This window comes from Entelurus aequoreus, linkage group LG05 (assembly GCF_033978785.1).
Source record: "Entelurus aequoreus isolate RoL-2023_Sb linkage group LG05, RoL_Eaeq_v1.1, whole genome shotgun sequence".
Lineage (NCBI taxonomy): Eukaryota > Metazoa > Chordata > Actinopteri > Syngnathiformes > Syngnathidae > Entelurus > Entelurus aequoreus.
This window is the reverse complement of record NC_084735.1, coordinates 29,124,795-29,146,425: the sequence shown is the minus strand read 5'-3', so window position 1 is coordinate 29,146,425 and position 21,631 is coordinate 29,124,795. Positions and strand designations below refer to the sequence as shown.

At 38.2% G+C, this 21,631-nt stretch overlaps 1 protein-coding gene across 5 annotated transcripts; it reads right to left on the bottom strand.

Moving 5' to 3' along the window:
- Window positions 1–3: 3 nt before the first annotated feature.
- On the bottom strand, window positions 4–20,285 carry LOC133650428 (zinc finger Y-chromosomal protein). 5 transcript variants are annotated; one of them, XM_062047653.1, is made up of 8 exons: window positions 19,937–20,282; window positions 16,267–16,363; window positions 15,942–16,035; window positions 15,721–15,867; window positions 12,391–12,540; window positions 12,180–12,305; window positions 11,698–11,841; window positions 4–4,236 (listed from the first exon to the last, which is right to left on the bottom strand). In XM_062047653.1, the coding sequence occupies exons 3-8, from the start codon at window positions 16,033–16,035 to the stop codon at window positions 2,939–2,941; spliced, it is 1,959 nt and encodes a 652-aa protein (XP_061903637.1). In that variant the 5' UTR covers window positions 16,267–16,363; window positions 19,937–20,282; the 3' UTR covers window positions 4–2,938. The 5 variants fall into 5 exon arrangements, with proteins under 5 accessions (XP_061903637.1, XP_061903638.1, XP_061903636.1 ...); XM_062047654.1 differs by having other exon boundaries at window positions 15,721–15,849; XM_062047652.1 differs by having other exon boundaries at window positions 12,391–12,537; window positions 15,721–16,035; window positions 19,937–20,285.
- Between the last annotated feature and the right edge of the window lie 1,346 nt (window positions 20,286–21,631).

Genomic DNA, 21,631 nt, shown 5'->3' with positions numbered 1-21,631 from the left:
TTTGGGTCTTTTTTATTACCTTTTTAAAAAACAAATACAGTGACATACACATCCAGAACAACACAGCTCACTTTCATCAAGTGTTTACATCTACACGCTTTGTACAGATTTGTATACAAAACAATAATTTACGTCCCATAGAAGTCTAGTGACACATAGCTATACAACAACTTATAAATGAAATAAATATATATAAAAAACCTAATCATCACAGATGAAGAGAAAAACAAAAATAAGAAAAATGTAAAAAAAAACAAAAAAAGTTTACCATCAGCACTGGTCTTTGCAACTTGTGAAGACATTTACATTTTTCCCTTCTGGCATGAAGTTTGTAAAAACACACTTCAGTTTTTAGGGGCACCACATAGTTAGTGTCCATGGATCTGAGTGGGGCCACAGTTTGGTATGAGAATATTGGTTAACTGAATATAACAATTAGGTCATTACTTCAATCCAACATTTGCCTATTTATAAGAAAAATACAAGCTTTTTTATGACATCCAGTCAAAAAGGTTTGAAATTACAACAAAAATCAATACTGTCAGATAATGCAGATGGCTTTTGTTGAGCAACTGGCATCACATGGAGTGATTATCGGCAGAGTCCCTCCAGGATGTTACTGATATGTGAAAAGTGATAAACGCCTACTAAGAAATGTTAAACTGGAACTGCACTTTTTCTTGTCATTCTGCCCATAGTTCACAATAATTATGAGAGACGAGAACACAGATGATTTTTATTTTACGATTTTAAAGGTAAAAAACGCTTGAAAATGGGTCTAATGGGAGTCACTATTGTAACCTTTATAGCCCTCTAAAACAACTTCAAAAAACTCCATTAACGTTGTTTATACACACTGCAAGTCTATATATAATGTAGTAACAGACATGTTCATAGCAATATTTAATATGTTCAATATTTACCATATTTGGATCATTTTAATCACTTCTGAGACTGATTTCTTCCGTGCATTGATTTCTGTTTCCGTAGTAGCGCACTTTCGACTTCTGGCAACGTGTGTGTTCCTACTTCCGGAATAAAACACGTGTGTGTGTTTTAATCATGGCAGACTTGGCAACAGACAACAAAGACGACTATTTCCGAACAATTGAGAATTTACAACCTTATACTTTTGAAGCTAAATATACTGCTGCTTATAAACGCGAGCACAAAGGAAGAGTGAGACGTTGGCGCAGACAGAAGCCGGGAGAGGGGGATGAAAGAAATTTTGATGCTATAAATATGGAACTTGGAGCCAAGCTATTTCTACATAAATGGATTGCTTACCCTTAAATCAAAAGGAAACGTCCCTGGCCAGCTGGACCAGACAAACAACTGTCCATCGAGTCAGTCTCTACAATATTGATCATGATACACGCGGCACGCCATTTTTGTTAGTACAACTGCAGTACATATGCTGTCTGGCTAGCTTAGCTGTGTACAAACAAAACATGAAATATGGGCTAATACTTTACAGATACTGTAATATGAGTGTTCATGTTTTTCAGTCAGTACAAATTGGTGTCGTATCGCAGTGTTGAGCATTACAAATTCAAACATGTTTTGAGTTGTTGTAGAAGCTAGCTTATCTCTTGCCGTAGTTAGCTTTTACGGCTAATACCGAAGCATGCCGATGTTTAACTACGATAGAAAAAGAGTTCCTCAGTGTTCGCTCTTACAATAACAATGTCACTTCAATTTGGTTATTATACAGGTTACTGAACATGAATGAAGTATTGTTTGAATGCAATCTTAAAGTGATTTAGAGGTAGAATTGATTGCTCCCATTAGCTGCATTGCTAGCCACCTAGAACGAGCCGATTTGAAGATGTTAGAAAGCCGGGGAAAAAAAAAACTTTGGTCTTCTTGTCTCACATAATGATTGTGAACAATAGATAAAATTCCCCCCAAAAAGTGCAGTTCTCCTTTAAACTGCATCAATATACATAAATTAAAGATGCATCAATAATAGATTTTTCCTAATCGAATCGTGAGGTGGCAAAAGATTCCCGACTGTAATTATTACAAAAAACAGCACCACCAAAGGCCGCTTATTATCCACAAGTTGCACACCTTTTCTGTGTATTTCTTACAGTTGAGAAGTAGTCAATCATAAACTTTTGTTCATGTTCCAACACATTGCTTTATTGACAACATTGAGGAACTGTTGAACGCTATCTTGACCAGGGGGATTTGTTGTAAGAAACAATGAGAAATTATTATCACACGTCCATATCTCCGTTAATAAAAGTAAGGAAGAGAGGACAATAAAATGTTGCGATAAACGTTTCTCTTCCGGATTTGACAATTGAGCGCATTTTAGCACTGCTCAGGGTCAAATTTGATAGGCCAAAATGTGTGGAAAATTTGCATCATTGCAAAATCCAGGAAGGTCTGCCCATGGTTTCTTTAGTTTGATTCTAAAGTGTGACTGGATTGTGAGATGTACACAAGAGTCCTTGTGTATTTTGTCACAATATGTTACAGAGGTGGCGGTTTGAGCACCAGGAAGCACAAGAGATGCTTGTTATATGTCACTCGCACATAAATAGTATACACCTTATGATAATTGCATTCACCTTTACTGGGTTGTCAAGTGCTGTGATCGGTTTGGTAATTAAAATATGGAGACTTCCGTTTTGTGATTGCGGTCTGCAAAATGAAAAACGAGTGTGTCATGAAAACAGACATTTGCACTATCTGCCATGCAAACTGTCCTTCAGCATGGAGCATGCGGTTCAAAGTGCAAGTCTACTGTTCTGCTGCTCCCCAAGAGCGTTGTGTTATGTACATGTACATGTGTATACATGTGATGAGACTCAGAGGCTGACCATGTAAAAGAGAAGTAAACAAGAGGACAGGCTAAGTGCAGCATAAGCGCCACATGATTTCAAGGTTAGTGGTGCAGTGGCTGGTGTGTGATAGTCACACAGTCTTATCACTCTGCCTGGACCACGTCTTTGTGGTGGCGCATGATATGCTGGTTCTTTTCCGACGGTCGCCGGAATCCTTTAGAACAGATCTCGCAGCGGTGCGGGTAGTCCTTAGTGTGGATAGAAATAACGTGTCGCTTGAATCCCGAAGCGTCCCCCGTGCTGTAGTCACAGTACTGGCACTGGTAGATTCTCCGTTCTTTCTGTCCTTTGCCAATAACCACAGTCACGCTGCTGGCTAAGCTGGCTGCACTCACTCTAGCGGGCTGGCCGGCGGCAGCAGAGCCGCTAGATGCAGCCTTTTTAGGAGCCGCCACAGGAGCGTTTGTCTCTGTCCTTTTGGCCTCGCTCCTTTCAGGGGAGGCCTGCTGCTCCTTGGTGTGGACAGACAAAATATGGCGACTGAGGACAAAAGGGTCTGCGTTTTTGAAGTTGCAGTGTCGGCACTGGTGGAGTTTCTTGGTGCGGTGGGCGACAGAATGCTTCTTGAGCTCAGACGGCCTATGGAACCCCTTGCCGCACACTGCACATTTGTGCGGGTAGTCCTTGGTGTGCACGGATATGATGTGCCGTTTTAGGTCGCTGGAGTTGGAACTTTTGTGGTCACAGTGGGCACAATGGTGGGTCTTATTCTCCTCATGTGTCAGTCCGTGCTGGTTCAGCTCCTCCTCCTCTGCAAATGTCTGGAAACAGCGCTCACACTTGTATGGCATCTCCTTGCTATGCTTTGTCTTGATGTGAGTCTTGAGGTTAGACGAGTCGGCAGACTTGTAGTCACAGTACATGCAGGAGTAAGGCTTCTCGCCCGTGTGCGTGCGCATGTGTTTCTTCAACTCCGAGGGGTGACGGAAGCCTTTGCCACATTCCACACAGATGTGCGGGAAGCTTTTGCTGTGAACGGCCAACAAGTGTCGGTTGAGCAGTCCTTGCTCAGCAGTTTCGTAATCACAGAACTTGCATTTGTGCGTCTTGGCGGGCGGCGGCGGCTGATTCTTTGGCTCCCGGTGGTGGTGCTGCAGACGGTGGGAGAAAAGCGCAGACTGTTGGTGGAACTCCTTGCCGCACATTTCACACTCGAAGGGCGCCTTGCTGCTCAGGGCGTGCACCTCCATGTGGTTATGGAGGCTGGCTTTCTTGTTGGTGGTGAACTCACAGTCTGTGCACTGGTACTTTTTCCTGGTCAGAACCTCCTGGTGATGATTCTTGGTGTGCCGTTTCAGGAAACCTCGCGATTTGAACTTTTTGCCGCAGAGCATGCAGGGATATACTGTCAGAGGTTGACCGTAGGGACCGATGATGATGGCTGGAGAGGAGAAACAAGAAGAGGTGTATGTTTTTTTACTTTTCGATGACAAAAATACAACCTACAGTAACTTTTACTTAAAGAGGAGTTCAGCTGTGATCTTTAAGAGGATGCTGCATCTGTCACTGTAGGATATCCCGTGTCCTACATGCTGATGAAGGATGTTGGACTTTACTGTGATAAACAGTTAAGACGGGGATGATGATGATGATGGGTCCTGTGCAGCTGCTGACATTAGAATCAGCGCAAGGATAGATTGCATGCGAGAGGAGTGAAGTCCTGCCTCAAGTAGAAGAGTTAAACTGCCTCTGTCTTGTTAAAGGGCTTTCTGAAAGTATCAGTACAAATCTGGTTTAAAGCTTTTTAACGCCTTTTTTATGCAACTTAAAACAATTCTAATGCCCATTTCCTACTGCAGATTATTATATATAGTTAAAAGCATACAATTGTCTATATAGAAAATGTTTTTAAGCCTTTGACAATATTGTTGAATAGTTCAAATGTTTACATTCACTGTGGCCAAATTAAGCACACATGTAATCATAAGATATAATAATGCAAGAAACCCTTTTAAAGGCAATAAACATGTTTTTCATTTCTGTAGTATTTTTAACCATTGTAACTGGAAGGTCAATAACTTCATTATCCTAAAAAGGTAAACAAACATAGAAAATAAAAAGGACTCTCAATATTTGTTGGTAAAAATTGCACTGCAGTAAGTATTAAACATCTTGAAATGCAGTTTTTTACCCCAATTGGAAAAACTGGGTCAGGTGGTTTGTTTGGTTGTCTTTTTTTTTTTTTTTTTACAGCCAATTGCAATCAAATGAATGTTTTAATTCCTCCGGACATCATATGTAATGCCATTGAAGGCCTTCATTTCCGCAAAACCCATGTAATAACTTTAATGCTTTTTAATGACCCGTGTAAACCCTGCGTCAAAGGGGAACTGCACTTTTTTGTTTGTTTTGCCAATCGCTCACAATCCTTATGGAGGACAAGAACACTTAAGTTTATTTTTTGTGTACATTCTTACTCATAATAATCGGCTTGTTGCAGGTGGCTAGCAAGGCAGCTAATGGGAGAAATTCATTCTGCCTCTAAATCACTCTAAAAATGAATCTAAAAACTGCCAACTTATATTATACCATTACCATAATATTCCATTTATATTCCGTATAATAACCAAGCTGTAGCGACATTGTTATTGTAAGCGCGAACACTGAGAAACTATTTTTCTATCATAGTAACATCGCCTTGCATTAACCGTAAGCTAGCTTATGCCTCAAAAGCTGAAAGAATGGCTTTCGAGTTTCTAATGCACAACAAAATGCAATAGGACATCAATCTGTACTGAATGAAAAACGAACAATCATATTACAGTATCTGTAAAGTATTAGCCCACATTTCATGTTCTGTTTGTACACAGCTAGCTCGACAGCATATGTACTGTAGTGATAATAACAAGCATGACGTGCTGCATGTATCATGATCAATATTAGAGTAACTCACTCGATGGACAGTTGTCCGTTTGATCCAGCTAGCATGGGATGTTTTTGTCCAGTTGATTTTGACTTTATTTCTGTCGACATAGCTTTGCTCCAAAACTCTACAATTACACAGTCAAGTCCCACCGGCCCTGACTCTCTCAGCTTCCGTCTGCTCTAACGCTTCATCCTCTTCAGCCCTTTGTGCTAGCTAAGCTTTGATAACCAGTAGTTCAACCTCCATATATTTCGGTTAAAAAGGATAAGGTTGTGAATCCTCATTCGTCCAAAATAACTAACTGTGTCGTCTATTACCAAGTCTGCCTTGATTAGAACACACACATGCTTCCGGAAGTAGGAACACACATTTGTTGCCAGAAGTGCGTTGCTACGGTAATGGAAATAAATGCGCTGAGTAAAAAAGTTCCGGTAATGCATAAAATTACGGTAAATATTGGACATTAGGGCTGTGAATCTTTGAGCACCACACAATTTGATTTAATTATTGGGGGTAACGATTCGATTTAGAATCGATTAAAACAATTCTCGATTCAAAATCTGTACTTTATTTCTATATATATATTTTTTTTTTCTATTGATTAAGAATCGTCACAAATAGGAGTTGCGATTAATCTCAAAATTGATTTTTTTTTTTGACACCCTTAATTGTTATAAACATGTCTGTTACTACATTATATATATACTTGCAGCATGTATATAAAACGATAGAGGGTTTTGAAGTTGTTTTAGAAGGCTTCAAAGACTACAATGGTGACTCCCTTTAGCCACATCTTGCAGGCGCTTTTTTGTCTTAAAATCCTAAAAAAAAGGAAAATACATGTTTGTGTCTCTTATAAGGATTGTGAATGATGGGCACAATCCTTATTGTGCCTATCATTAAGCGTGTTTACTTGTCGCTGTAACATGTTTGTTTGTCGCTGTCTCACGCGGTATAGCTCGGTTGGTAGAGTGGCCGTGCCAGCAACTTGAGGGTTCCAGATTCGATCCCTGCTTCCGCCATCCTAGTCACTGCCGTTGTGTCCTTGGGCAAGACACTTTACCCACCTGCTCCCAGTGCCACCTACACTGGTTTAAATGTAACTTAGATATTGGGTTTTCACTATGTAAAAGCGCTTTGAGTCACTAAAGAAAAGCACTATATAAATATAATTCACTTCACTTCACACAGATAGAATTCGTCAACAACATGCATAATCTCGATATAACATTAGTATTAAAAGCTTAATCTTCAGCCAAATGTACAGTATATCATTTATATTGCATATCGTCTATATCGCGCAACTCCAAGCGACTTGTGCGAACAGTGCCCCCTAAATGACATGTAAAACTGTTGTGGGAGCCAAATTATAGTGTTGCATGATTTAATAACAAATGAATGCAGTCTAGATTCACAGGGGTAGAGATAAGGGTAATTAAAGCAATTCTGTTACATTTATAATATGGCTATCAAACAATTAACATTTTTAATCAGGTTAATCACAGGGAGATCCAGAGTGTGCATAATACTTTGTTGTTCGACAATTCTGTCATGGGTTTTTTTCATTACAATTTTCAATTCTAAAGGCCAATTTGAGTTGGTTGGTTCCGCATTAATTTCTTTTTTTGCAGCCCTAATTTGTAGAGATAAGTAATTGGGCTGGGTTGTATACTGGTATTACGAATTATACCGGTATATTTTTAGAAAGAGATATGTATTTGAGACAATACATATGTAATTATAATGGCTTGCTCATTGTTTCTGCGCTGGTGCTGTGCCTCTCCTCTTCCACGCACAAAGTGAGGCGGGGTAGGAGCCGGGCTACTTGACAGAAACCCCAGTATGAAGAGAGTATTAAGCATACCTGTCAACCTTCCCGTTTTTGCTGGGAAATCACGTATTTAGTCCCTCTTTCTGGCATCTTACCGTTCCCAATTGTTCTACAAATGTTTACTCTTAATGAAAAAAGAATGCACAGCAGTATTGCCAGCGATCAGGTCTGTTTGACTCAAGCCTCTGCAACACTGGGCAACACGCGTTCATGACAGCAGCATAGCAAGTTGCAATTTACGTCATTCTAACAAATCAACAACGCGAGAGAGACGGTTGTACTTGAAAACAATGGAGAAGACATTTCTGCCGAAATACAAACTTTGTGTAAATAGATATATATGTAGTTGCAACGGTATGAAAAAAACTGGATGTAAAAATCTGCCAGAAATAATTAACTCGTAATATGAGTTTCCCAGTCACAACTAGATAACTACCCATTGTAAGCATTAGTTTCATTAAAACAACTTGACACACATGATTAGAAAAAATATTGCGATATCGTAATCAGCCCAAATATATCGAGCTATGAGTTTTGGTCCATACCACTCAGCCCTTATTAGTAATGATGATAAGTAGTGTGAATATTTGATTAATCCCATGTCTGTTGGTTTTTGTTGGGAGAGAAATGCACATTACTGTCTCTTTAAGAGAAAGTTTCTCTTGTGCACATCCACGTAGATGAGAGTTAATGAAGGATTGAGCCACACTGTTTTTTTGCTGTTTGATGTTTAAGATAACTTTTTTTTAGAATACTCCTATAGGGAAAATATGAGAGCTGTGGAATGAAACTACTTCTTTTCTTCTTTATGTTACAGTCCTGTGGAAATTTTACATGGGCCGATAACAGATTTTTCTTGGCAATATATTGACCTACAATTTATTGCCGATAAATGATATTATCATTATTTTTTTAGACCAAATTAACCACTTATTAAATAATACTGTAATGAAAATATACCCTTTCAAATGCAATAAACTTGTATTTATCGTATATTTTAACATTGGAATGTAAACTTTAAATACAAAGTTAAATAAAACAATCAAATAAAAAAAATAAAACATACTGTTAGCAAAATGTCAAATCAAAAGCAATGAAATAGGTTTTGTCTCTGTTAAGGAGAGGGTCGGGGACCCTCAAATATACACAACAAAACAATACCGTAATTTCCGGACTATAAGCCGCACCTGACTATAAGCCGCACCAGCCAAATTTAGGGGAAAATACAGATTGCTCCATATATAAGCCGCACCCGACTATAAGCCGCAGGGTTTTGATGTGTAATTACAGTAGTATATAGGGGTTCCTGCTACCACGGAGGGGATTGTCGGGACAGAGATGACTGTTTGGGAACGCAAAGCGTCCCATTTATTAACAATAAATCTTTCAATCATTCAATCAAACTTTCACATCTTTGACATGGCGAACAGCATTCGTGCAGAGTACAAATAATACAACGGTGCAAAGTAATACAAAGTGCTCGCCTGTACGTTATCAAAATAACCAGCCTACCGGTATATGAAAAGTCAGTCTTTAATCATTGTGTCATCGTCTTCCTCCTGCGTACTAAAACCACCGAAATCCTCTTCGTCTGTGTCGGAGAAGAACATGCCGTAAATAAGCCGCACTGCTGTATAAGCCGCAGGGACCAGAACGAGGGGAAAAAGTAGCGGCGTATAGTCCGGAAATTACGGTACATAAAATGGCTGGACGGCGTGGCGAAGTTGGTAGAGTGGCCGTGCCAGCAATCAGAAGGTTGCTGGTTACTGGGGTTCAATCCCCACCTTCTACCATCCTAGTCACGTCCGTTGTGTCCTTGGGCAAGACACTTCACCCTTGCTCCTGATGGCTGCTGGTTAGCGCCTTGCATGGCAGCTCCCACCATCAGTGTGTGAATGTGTGTGTGAATGGGTGAATGTGGAAATACTGTCAAAGCGCTTTGAGTACCTTGAAGGTAGAAAAGCGCTATACAAGTATAACCCATTTATCATTTATTATAAATAAAGTTATTAGTGACCAAAATGATCACACTATTGTGGTTATTGTTGTATGTGCTCAAAAGGTACTTATACACGCACGCAAATCTTTTAACCAAGTTGCAAAATTTTAATAACTAAATTAAATAGACACAATATACTTTCATAGCAGAGGAAAAATCTAATATTGTTCCAGCTACACAAGAGCCATATTATTTTTTATTATTTTTATTTTTAAATATGTTTATCTTCTTCTATTTTAATTTTTAAATGTTTTAGAATGTTTTTTTCATAAATACAAATTTGGTGAGAAATTTGTTTCACTTCCGGTTTATGTGACGCCACGCAAGTTCACTTCCTGTTAAACTGACCTCCGTCTAGACACTGTGGGGGTATATCAATAACTTTGTGCAAAAACATACTTTTCATTTATTGTTCGGTTAACTTAGTAAATTTCGGCTCAAGGCTAGACATCAATAAAGCATAAAAGTAATTTTTCCAGATCTTGTCTGTCATTACTGTGACTCAATTCACTAAAGAGGAATGATAAAAGTTTATCGAGGCAAACAAAAAAATATAAATGCGGCGAGAGTTTATTGATAATTGTATCATGAGATTAAATATTGCAAGAGTTTTCCATATCAAAGTACTGCAGCGTCACACCCGTTATGTGGTAGAACTCTGGGCCTGGAATAGACCTTAAGGAACATTGCTGGCCTGGGAGAGACGGAATTATAGCAGACGTCCTTACTAAGACTGGTGCCTCTGTTAATCAGATCTTAATAAGCGGGAGTTATTTAATGGATAGAAAGTACATTTCACTGAGCTTCTATTCAAATCTAATGCATATATGTAGGTAGGGCTGGGCGATATGGGCTTTTTTTAATATCTCGATATTTTTAGGCCATATCGCGATACATAATATATATCTCGATATTTTGTCTTAGCCTTGAATGAACACTTGATACATATAATCACAGCAGTATGATGATTCTATGTGTCTACATTAAAACATTCTTGTTCATACTGCATTAATATATGCTCATTTTAAACTTTCATGCAGAGAGGGAAATCACAACAAAGTCAATTGACCAACACTGTATTTATTAAACAGTTATTAAGCAGTGGCACAAACATTCATGTCATTTCCAAAATAGAAAGTGCAAAATTGTCAGTCATTTTAAAACAAGCTATTAGTGCACTTTTGTGCATGATGTCTCTAAGATGACAAAAAAAAACAACACTAAATTAAAGTGCACTTTTTGTACAGAACGCCACCACAATAGTTTAAAACAAATAAAGTGCACTTTTGTACATGATGTCACACAAGATATTTTAATAACTGTCAAATAAAAATGAGCTGCTTAATAGGAAATCAAACTGTGTACGTCCTTCGCTATGTGGTAGGTTCCTGCGGACGTTATCTCTTTTGTTGTTGACTATTTTTTTCATACGGTGTTGATCTGGAAATGTTTGCCTCGGCATTTTGATGGTGTGGGCGTGTGGCACCGAACGGAGATGTTGACATGCGGAGTAAGCACTCTATATTCTCTAGCAGGTGACTTTTCAAATGATGCTACTTATTAGCAGTAATGCTACTTTTTGTAGCAATGCTTTTTCCCCCCACTTGACAAATTACGGTTGTCTGTTCGACATATTCCCACTTGAAGCCAAACCACCGCCAGACGATGGACCCCGTGCTGTTTTTCTTGGGAATTAATTCTTCCTTCATTTGTTACCAGATTCACACTTTCTTTCTCTCGTATTACCACTCGCACCACAGCTAACTTTAGCCATGCTGCTACCTCTCTGCTGCGCGAGGGCGTATACGTATGTGACAGTATGTGACGTATGTAAGAAGGTGCGCTCGCTGTCTGTGAGAAGGACAGACAAGGTTTGGAAGAGCCTGCAGTGTAATGTCCGCAGCTAAAAGCAACTGCGTGAGAATGTATACTCGAATATCACGATATAGTAATTTTCTATATCGCACAGAGACAAACCCGCGATGTATATCGCGTATATCGATATATCGCGTATATCGATATATCGCGTATATCGATATATCGCCCAGCCCTATATGTAGGTGATCAAATTAACAAAAATTGTACAAACTACAGTTTAAGTCAGCAGTGATTATGGTTTGTGATAATTAGCCAAAGTAAATTGTACCTGTTTGGACTTGTCGAGGCTCAGATCGTCGCTTGGTCTTGTTGCGCTGTCGGCCAACTTCGTCAACGCCATCAGATTCGTCAATGTGCAGAAATGCGCTCGCTGCTCCATTGCCGTTTTCGCAGCTCTCGCTGTCCTCCACACCTGTGCGGGCAAAATAGATACTTTTTTTTTTTAACACAAACAGCACTGTTGATTGTCTAACTTCCATCAAAGAGACACACTGCAGTCGTTGGTTCTTCGCCTCTATACAAACCTCAGTGTTCACCTTGGATCTACTTATCATGTTCATAAATCAAGAAGACTAGTAAATATGGAATTGATTAATCAATTATTTAGGATTGGTCGCGACTGATGTGTCATATGAATAATTGATTTGCAGCCCGAACAAACTTCCATCTTAAAAAATGTGCCTGTTATGTTATAGGCGTATGCATGTATCCACATTCATTCAATAACTGGATTGATGATAACTCATTCACCGTGGTTTCCTTGGTGATGAGAGTCGCCAACAGACATGTAAACCATCTTCTCTCGAAGTGTTTGGCCCGAAGACTCTGTCAGCGCCACATTGTCCATGTCCCCATCGCTGACGTCGACAGACTCTCCTAGAAGACAAAAGCGTACGTATGACCTTTTTATCTGACACGTTTTGGAAAGCTCACAGGTGAGTTGACACATTATCACTCCTACCCATATCATCCTCTCCGGAGTCAGCCTTGAAGATGTACACTTTTATCACTTCTTGTCCATCCTCGTCCTTCTCCACTTCCTGGTCCTCCACCGCTCCTTCCACGGTTACTTCTGTGCCATCCTCCGACACCATTTTACCAGCTTCGTCTACTAGTGAGGGCGACAGGGACATCTAATAAGACATTAAGTTATAGACGCCGCAAAACATGAGCCAGTGATGTTGTCAATTCTGGCAGGTGCAATTCTTGTATGTGCCAAAACACTGATTATACATAGCCATAAACCAACTAGGGAAGTGCCGATTGATCGGCAACTGATCAATATCGGACGATTTTTGTGAAAAAGTATGTAATGGCCATTGCCAATTAATGCCGATCAAAAACGGTGATTCACTCTGACACTGTATTTAAATTTAGTCCCCCAGTTGACAAGCTAGCAGCAAATGATATGCCTCCATACACAGTGTGGAGCAGCACCCCTAATTTATTAATAATCACCTCCATAAAAGCACCAGTACACTGGAAAAACAAGTTGCCTCTGTATTAAAACTATTATCATACATATCTGATTTATGACATCAAAAGACTTCCAAATTTTGCAAGTAAATAGATACGATCAAAATAGTATCAATCTCACAGAGATTGATGAGCAAGCCAGTCACGTGATATGTGGTGTAGAAGTAGCAACCACAGATCCCTTCCCCATCAACAACAATGCTAATCAAGCAGACTTTTGTGAGAGCCAACAACGATTATTTGGGAAAAAATTATGATCGAGAGCCTTATATTTTTGAGCCCCAACACAAGGAGGATGAGCAATATGTTTTAGAAGCCGAGTGCTAAACAGATGCAGCTTAATTCAAACAAATTTTACCCTACTGATGAAGTGTTGTTGCAATAGTAATCATTGCATTGTTATGTGCTAAACATACAAACTAACCATAACAAACCATAATAAAACAAACATTTACAGTACAATTTTCACTCTCGCTGGGATGCTATCCAAAGGGACGCTAACATAATCCTGTTTAGATGAAGAATCAATTACAATCCTCACGAAGGGTTAAAATAAAGTTGCAGCAACTACATCTTTTTTGCAAAAGTCAATCAGCCTCCCGGTCTATGGCCACATTTGTCTACTACCATGTGAGAGATGCATGAATTACAATCTAGAATGAACTGCTAGCAATTTTGAGACGAAGTAGAAGCAGCCGGCAATTTTGAGACGAAGTAGAAGCAGCCGGCGACTTAGTGTGGCATCAATAGCAGCATAAACTTGCATTAGCTCACTGCTATTAATGCGCTATTAAAATAGGCCGTCTGTGTTGGCGCTTAGCTTATAATAACAATATCACTCATATTTGGTTAATTTTCAGGTCACGACATGTATATGAAGTATTTTTGGCGGTTTCTGGGTGTTTTTAGAAAGTGTATAAGGGGCGTAATAAGGGCCCCTTGATCTGTTGACTCAATTGTTAGCCTTTTATTTACGATTTTGAATGCATTAAAAAAAGCCAAGCATGTGTGTTCTTGACTTACTGATAAGGATTGTGAATGATAAACAAGAACATCTCTTTCCTATTTTTTGCATTTTACCAGTGTGACTGATGTGATAATATGGTAAGAGTGCAGAAGTGTTACTATCATGACGAAGAATCTACGGAAATTGCCAAAGATATACGGAGTGGAATATTCAAAATGGCCGACTGAATTTGTGGCATTTTGTAATGTTTGGACGATTATTTCACATACTTTGCAAATTGTAAATACAATTGGATATGGTTCAAATGGATACAATGAAACAAGAATATAAAGTCAACTTGTTTTTCCACTCTACTGGTACTTTAAGACAAATACACTACATTTCTCAGTATCTTAAAGGGGAACTGAATTTTGGGGGGAATTTTGCCTATCGTTCACATGACGATGAATGGATTTAAAAAAATGCATTTTAAATATTAAATAAACGTAAATAAAAGTCCACTTACAGCGGAGCCAATGGGAGCTCTACTTTTCCGTCCATAAAATCTGATAACCATTCAAAAAGCAACAACAATACTTCCTTTACATTTTGTGACTTGAATATTGACCAAATATTAGTGATATTAACATTATAAGCGCTAACGCAGACGAACTATTAATAGCTGCGCCGTGATCACTTCCTATGAGCCGATGTTTACACCGTCGACTGATCAGCTGCTTTCCCGTTTCCATGCTCCCTGTAAGTTTATTGTAGATCGCCCTGTTATTGTAGATCATAATTCATGCTTCTCACCTGGACAGAAGGTGGCTGTTGGTATTATCCAACAATTTGAGACACTTTGACAGCCATATAGGACCTGGAACTGGCCAGGACGACACGAAAAGCTCCCCTACCCAAAACCCATTTTTTTCACGAGGATTATTAGAAATGTTTATCTTAATGGTAATATATGAATATCCTAGCAGTCTGCATCCTAATGACAGCGGACCTTAAACAGTCAGTGATGTTTTATTATGTTTGATGGCTCTCATGAAGTCTGTAGAGAGCAGAAATCAGTAAGGAAGAAAAAAAGCAAACGTTGTGATGCGTTTTTGATATTAATGGGCCGTGTATGCTCAATCTGATCAAAATACGTAAATATTAAATGTTAGTATAAATGCGCCCGTTACTACATTACATATATACTTACATCATGTATATAAAACCTTAATGGAGGTATTTGGATGCTTTTAGGGGCTCTATAGGCAGAATTGAACGGCTCCCTCAGGCTCCATTGTAAGCTGACTTTTGATAGCATTTATTTAATATTTATAATGCATTAAAAAAAATCCATCTGTCATGTCTTTCTTAATGATTGTGAACGATAGGCAAAATCCCCAAAAAAGTGGAGTTCCCCTTTGAGTTCATTATCACTGGAGGATGAGGCTGAAAAAGTTAACATGTGATCTGTATCAGAATCAGCAGCATAAAACCCTGATTGTAACATTCCTACAACAAACTGAAAAAGTAGTAATAATTGAAAACAGGAAACAAATGGACAGAATATCAGAAATTTTAAGTCATTATATACAGAATATCGAATTGATTTTTTAACTTTAATATTAATTTGAAGTGCACAAGAAAGTGCACAGGAAAACCAAGCTCTTTTGACGTATATATTCAAATGTATTATTGCTCTTACATAGTTTAGAAAATAAAACAGGACATTGCCTACAGCCACAGTGGGTAATGCCAATGTTTTTTGACCTGGCGCAAATTAGAAACTCTGGTGGTTATTTGCTTTAATAGACCACGCACTCAACAAATATAGGAGAATCTGCAGTTAATTTAAAAGAGGTGTTGACTTACAGGATATCATCAGATAATCTCCACAGCCATCTTGATCGTCGTCCTGCTCTTCGGGGTCGAGGCCGTCTTCGGGGATGTCACCCATGGCGACGCCTTCCTCCTCACCGTCCAAGGCCATCACGCAGGTTTCTACAGCGACATCTTCATCTTCATCGCAGTGCACATACTCAGATACCACATCCTCAACAGCATCCTGGATGACTAGCTCGTCTGGGGCAAACCTGTGCACCGCCATGCCTTCACCCTCGCCCTCAGACACCAACACAGTCTCTTGAAGCTCCACAACAAACTCCTGCCCGTCGGCACCACCCTCATCTGGAAGAGGCAGGATTACCCAGTTAGCCAGATAAGCATGCAGAGCATCCCTTAAGTACTGATGGCTCAACATCATGCATGCATCACTATAAAACTTCCTCTTATGTAAATTACATCACGTTATCTGGCTAAACTAGGAATCCTGCTTCTTCAATTACCCACTATATCTTACATACCATAAGCTCTCTGTCTTAAGTGTAAACAAGCATTAATACAAGCATGGCTAATTACCCGATCCGTGTAATATTATTTTAGGCTCTTCAGAATGTATTGAAAGCCTGGTGACATCCTCATCCATTGTCCTTGCACTGCATTTGTTATTGGAGAGCTGAAAACAAATGATAAAAAAACTTGAGACTTTGGTAACATGACAATTTTAAGACATTCAGTAGATCAATAATAAAAGCATGATAAGTGGCTATAACTAAAACATTTGTCAGCATTTCTTCAATCATACCTTTGTTAACCAATGTATCTTCACATATTTACAATTTTGACAACACTAAATATTATTTTACAATAAATATTTATTTGCATTTGTTCCATATCTAAATTTATAGCCATGCACATTCAAACAAGCCTACATATTTACGTATAAATTAGTGCGGATGTGCATGCATGCAACTGTGAGTGTGTTAGTTAAATATTACAATTACTTTCACATGATGGGAGTCCACTACTAATCTGGTCTTGCAGGAACGAAAGACCACATTGTATTTTAAAAGCACATATGTTATATATTTCATCAAATTTTTATTATGGAAATATTTATATTTTGCAATGGAATAATATTTTTGTTAATGTGCAAAGAGCCTTGTTTTTTGATCTCTCTTTTTATAGTAAATCTAAATCTAACGTAGATTGTTTGCGTCAAACATTTACAAAATCATACATTATTGGGTTCCCCCAGATTGTCAACATAACTATGGCGATGGGAATGTGGCTAGGGTCTGGGTCAATGTGACGTCATCAAATACTTTGCATAATCTGATGATGCATACTTGCATTTTCTTTGAAAAGGCAATTTTTTTTATACATACACTAAAAACCCCATTTGTGTTAACATTAATTAGTATTAATATACACTTTGTCTTATATTGTTTTGCTTTATGTTTCAGTTGTTGCTGCTTATTGTACAATGTACTTTGTTGAGGATTTTTTAAGTTTCTTATTAAAAATGACAAGCAAGAAATCTATCATCTTTTTCTGGTGTTATTGGAGACTGTACTTGTGTTTAGACACTGTTTACTCTTGTCGCTGGATTCCTACGACAAACAGCAAAAGCCAGACGTCGCACTTGCTTGGTCCTGCTGCTCCAACTGCATTGTCTCTCCCCTTAATAATTGTACATTGCACATTCTGTAGGTCGCTGACCACAGGTATATCTTGGATATTAAAGTACTTCCACATCGCTGACATGCTGCCTCTGTTTCAGGCAACCGCATGCGTATACTTACGTCTTCACAACATCCGGTTTCGGCAGCGCTGTTTTGGTGGTCAAAGTATTTTGTCGGCATACACATTTTCGGAGTATCACTATAGTCAATAGTGCACAAATAATGGGCTGTTCTGTATATATCAATTCATGCAATACATTATTTTAATTTGTTATAACATAAACAAAACTAATTATTAAGGTTTGGTGTCTTATTTTGCTGTGGCGGGCCACCACTATAAATTACATGTAGGGGGAACCATGCATTACAACAGTATTGAATTGCAAGTCACTCTGGTCTAATCTGTTTATTAGAAAGGAAACAATGTCATTTTATGGAATCAAAATGCATAGCGTACAAAACAAAGCATACAGCCAAAAAACATCAATGCAGTAGTTCAGACAATACACAGCGTCATTACCAATAAGCGCACAGACCATGATTTAAACTTACATGGCAGGCAGCAGCAGAACAGTGATGGGAAGTTAATATGTTATACTGTGATAATGGCATGAAGGTGGAATTAATCACATTGGATACATTCATCATAAACCCACCACATTTAGTCTGCAACAGGAACATATCTTACGTACAGGGACGTATTGATAAACCATAATGATGATAACCGTGGTAAAACTTAAGGCAGTTAAAATTACTGTTTTAAACTGAAATTATCAAAAAACCATGACTGATAACGGTAGTTTATAAACTCACAAACTGACTCGCTAGCTTAAATGCTAACATAAAAACAAGAGATATTAACGTATTTCCCCATTAAGAAACGACATACCCCAATCTAAACTGTCAATAACAAAATGCTGTCTGAGCAACTAACTATTGTGCACATTTGACCGACAAGCTATACACTCTTTTAATGTAAGCAATCAAGGATTACGAGATGGAGGTGTTTTTACATTCAAGGACCGCTGAACAGCTTAGGACACAATGCCAGAAATAATAATGCATTTTATTTGTCACACTTCATACAAATAAAATAGTAAAGTGCAACACTAACAAACAATATTTAAAACAATAAAATCTAATTTAAAACAGATAAAATACTAAGACTAAAACACTGTCAGTGAATCAAAGGTACACAAAACATGCAAAACATTAGATAGATATATAGTACTTTATTGATTCCTTCAGGAAAATTTAAAACAGTGGCGTTTATAACAGTGTGTCTATTTATTTTAGTTATTTATTAAAAATAACTTGGTCAAAATATTTCAGTGTGCATAGAAGTACTTTTGTGCACATTCAACAATACTGTGATAATAAAGATAACCGTGATCATTTTGGTCACGATAACCATTATATGAAATATTCATATCGCTACATCCCTATTTTAAACAATGCTAAATAGTTTAACGTCAACATATGCAGAGATTCTACATCAATTTCTGAGGATTGATATGTTCTTAAGTACTAAAAAGCCTTAGTATTATATTTTGGATCATTTTTGCAGTGTGGAAACAGTTACTATCATCCCAAACAGTTACTTTTGTGAGTGTGTCAGACTTCATTTGCCAACTAAAACCAACAACGACCTGACATAAACAAATCCTTACAAGGGAGTTGCCATCACATTGCTGTGCAACATCTTTCACTCCGTTACTCACTCTCCCACGCACACATAAAAGAGATGCAGAGATGAAAATAGTGATGAGAGATGCAACCGGCCAGGGTACCATTTCAATTCCACGGCTTGCACCATCCCCCACCTACAGGTGAACGCGGTAGCTATGGTGCTAATAATGACATAAAAAAAGATGCTGAAGGATGCCAAGCAAAACAATGGAGCCATTGGTCGGGTTAGCTAAGATGGTCTAGACGACCATGGTGGGCTAAACGGGATGTTTTGTGTAAGAGGGGAATGACTAACTGAACTGCACGTTTTAGCGAGCAAAACACTGGAAACCCCGTCAGTTAAATGAAATAATGTCAATTAACTGCGTGAATAAAACGAATGAGTACACATTGAAATGGCTAAGTCGTTAGCATCTGTCTGGTAGACGGCAGACACACACCTTTACCGTACACCATTTTCATCACCGCCATTTTGTTAGCTTTGTGTCCTAAAGCATGCTAATTTAACACACATTTTCAGAATACACAACTCGTATGAGAGTGTGTTACTAACACCGCCACTAGTGCTTATAATACATATATTACGTTAAAAATCATTAATACGTGATAAAAGCCAACAATTAAAAAACATACTGTCGCGCTAGCTGGTTAGTTAGCTAGCAAGCTAGCTAGCATGGTAGGCCCAAATTACCGTTTCAAAATCGTGGCCTTTCTTCAGGCCCGGGCCTTACAAGAAAAGGCCAAACCCCCCTTTTTGCGGCCTCTCGGCGAGTTAAATATGTTACATCGTCCCATGCATGCAAAAATAAATAATAGCGCAAATGCAAACTCCTTATTGCAAGGAGGCGTCTTACGAGCAACAATAAGCCCCGTACCAGATTTATGCAGCAGGGATGGCCTCCGTCCACTCCTCGGCTTCCCAGGCCGCCTGGTTCCCCCCCACACCCAGGCTCAGGCTAGATTCAATCGGGAATTTGGTGTTATTTGGGCGGGCCGCAGAGGAGCCGAGAAGGAGGGGTCTGGAGGGGATGTTTCTGGAGCTCCACTCAAAAGCAAAGCAGGGCGTCTGGAGCCTGATCTTGTCAATGCTACAGCCCCCCGCTCCTCCAAGCGCCGAGGCCGCCGTCAGCACGACACGTCACAGACCGAGAGCGGCAGGAAAACGCGGAAGAGTTTATGGTGGAAAGCAGACGCGCAGGTAGCCGACTAAACAGGCCGTGGAGCCAGGAAACACTTAATTTGTGGGGCTTCTTTTAATATGGACGCAGCCTGGGGAGGGGGAAACTCGTCTGGGCTAAAATATAGAACACTTATTACATATTAGGGAGAAGAAGTCAGAACATTATTAAAAAAAAAGTCACACAATGGTCCGAAGTGGCGTACTAAAAGCAAACTTAAATAAATAATAAATCAATTAACAAGTTGACGAGATTTCATTATGTTAAGGTCAGATCAACTATGATGAAAACTAGTTCACAAAATGTCACAAAATAATCTGATTTATTTATTCAGATGAAATATAACCCTGGTACATTTTTAATAGTCATGCATTATACAACAATTAAATACACCTTGAAGTTATACGTTTTACCCTTGGGTCCAAAATGCCCCCACTCATAAAAGTTTAATAAGAATGTAATATACTTTATATATACAGGTATATGTTTTGTTTTTTTAAATAGTCCTTTGAGATGCAGCATCACGTTTTCGAGGGAGTCCCAACATATTTAAAGTACAGTAGTTGAAAAATATGAACACGTTTCTAATACAAATTTAAATATTGATTTATGCATATGTTATATGCATATCCAATAATTAATACAATTAAATGTGTGTATATTAATGAAACAAATAAAATATATAATTATTATAAAAAATATTAAATATACACAGAATTATTACTTATTGAATATATATATATATATATATATATATATATATATATATATATATATATATATATATATATATATATATATATATATATATATATATATATATATATATATATATATATAAATAAACCTGCAAAACAGGCTTGTAGGCATGATATAGCCTCTGTGTTTTTTCCTGACCTAAAGTGTGTATATATATATATATATATATATATATATATATATATATATATATATATATATATATATATATATATATATATATATATATATATATATATATATATATATATATATATATATAATCAGATTAATCCATTTTCTACCGCCTGTTCCTTTTGGGGTCACGGGGGGCTAGAGCCTATCCCAGTGGCACTCGGTCAGAAGGCGGGGTACACCCTGGGCAAGTCGCCACCTCATTGCAGGGTCAACACAGATAGACAACATTCACACACTTGGGCCAGTTTAGTGTTGCCAAATTAACTTTAAAAAAGGGCCCAATATTTGGACACAAATGCAATTTTATTGTCAGAATGTCATACAGGAACATTTTTACTTGAATGCATATAATTTATTTGCTCAAAACTTTGTGAATAATCTGCATTTACTGTATAAATGATTAATGCAATATTTTTTTGTACTTATGACCTAGTGATAGGTTGATTGGCAACACTA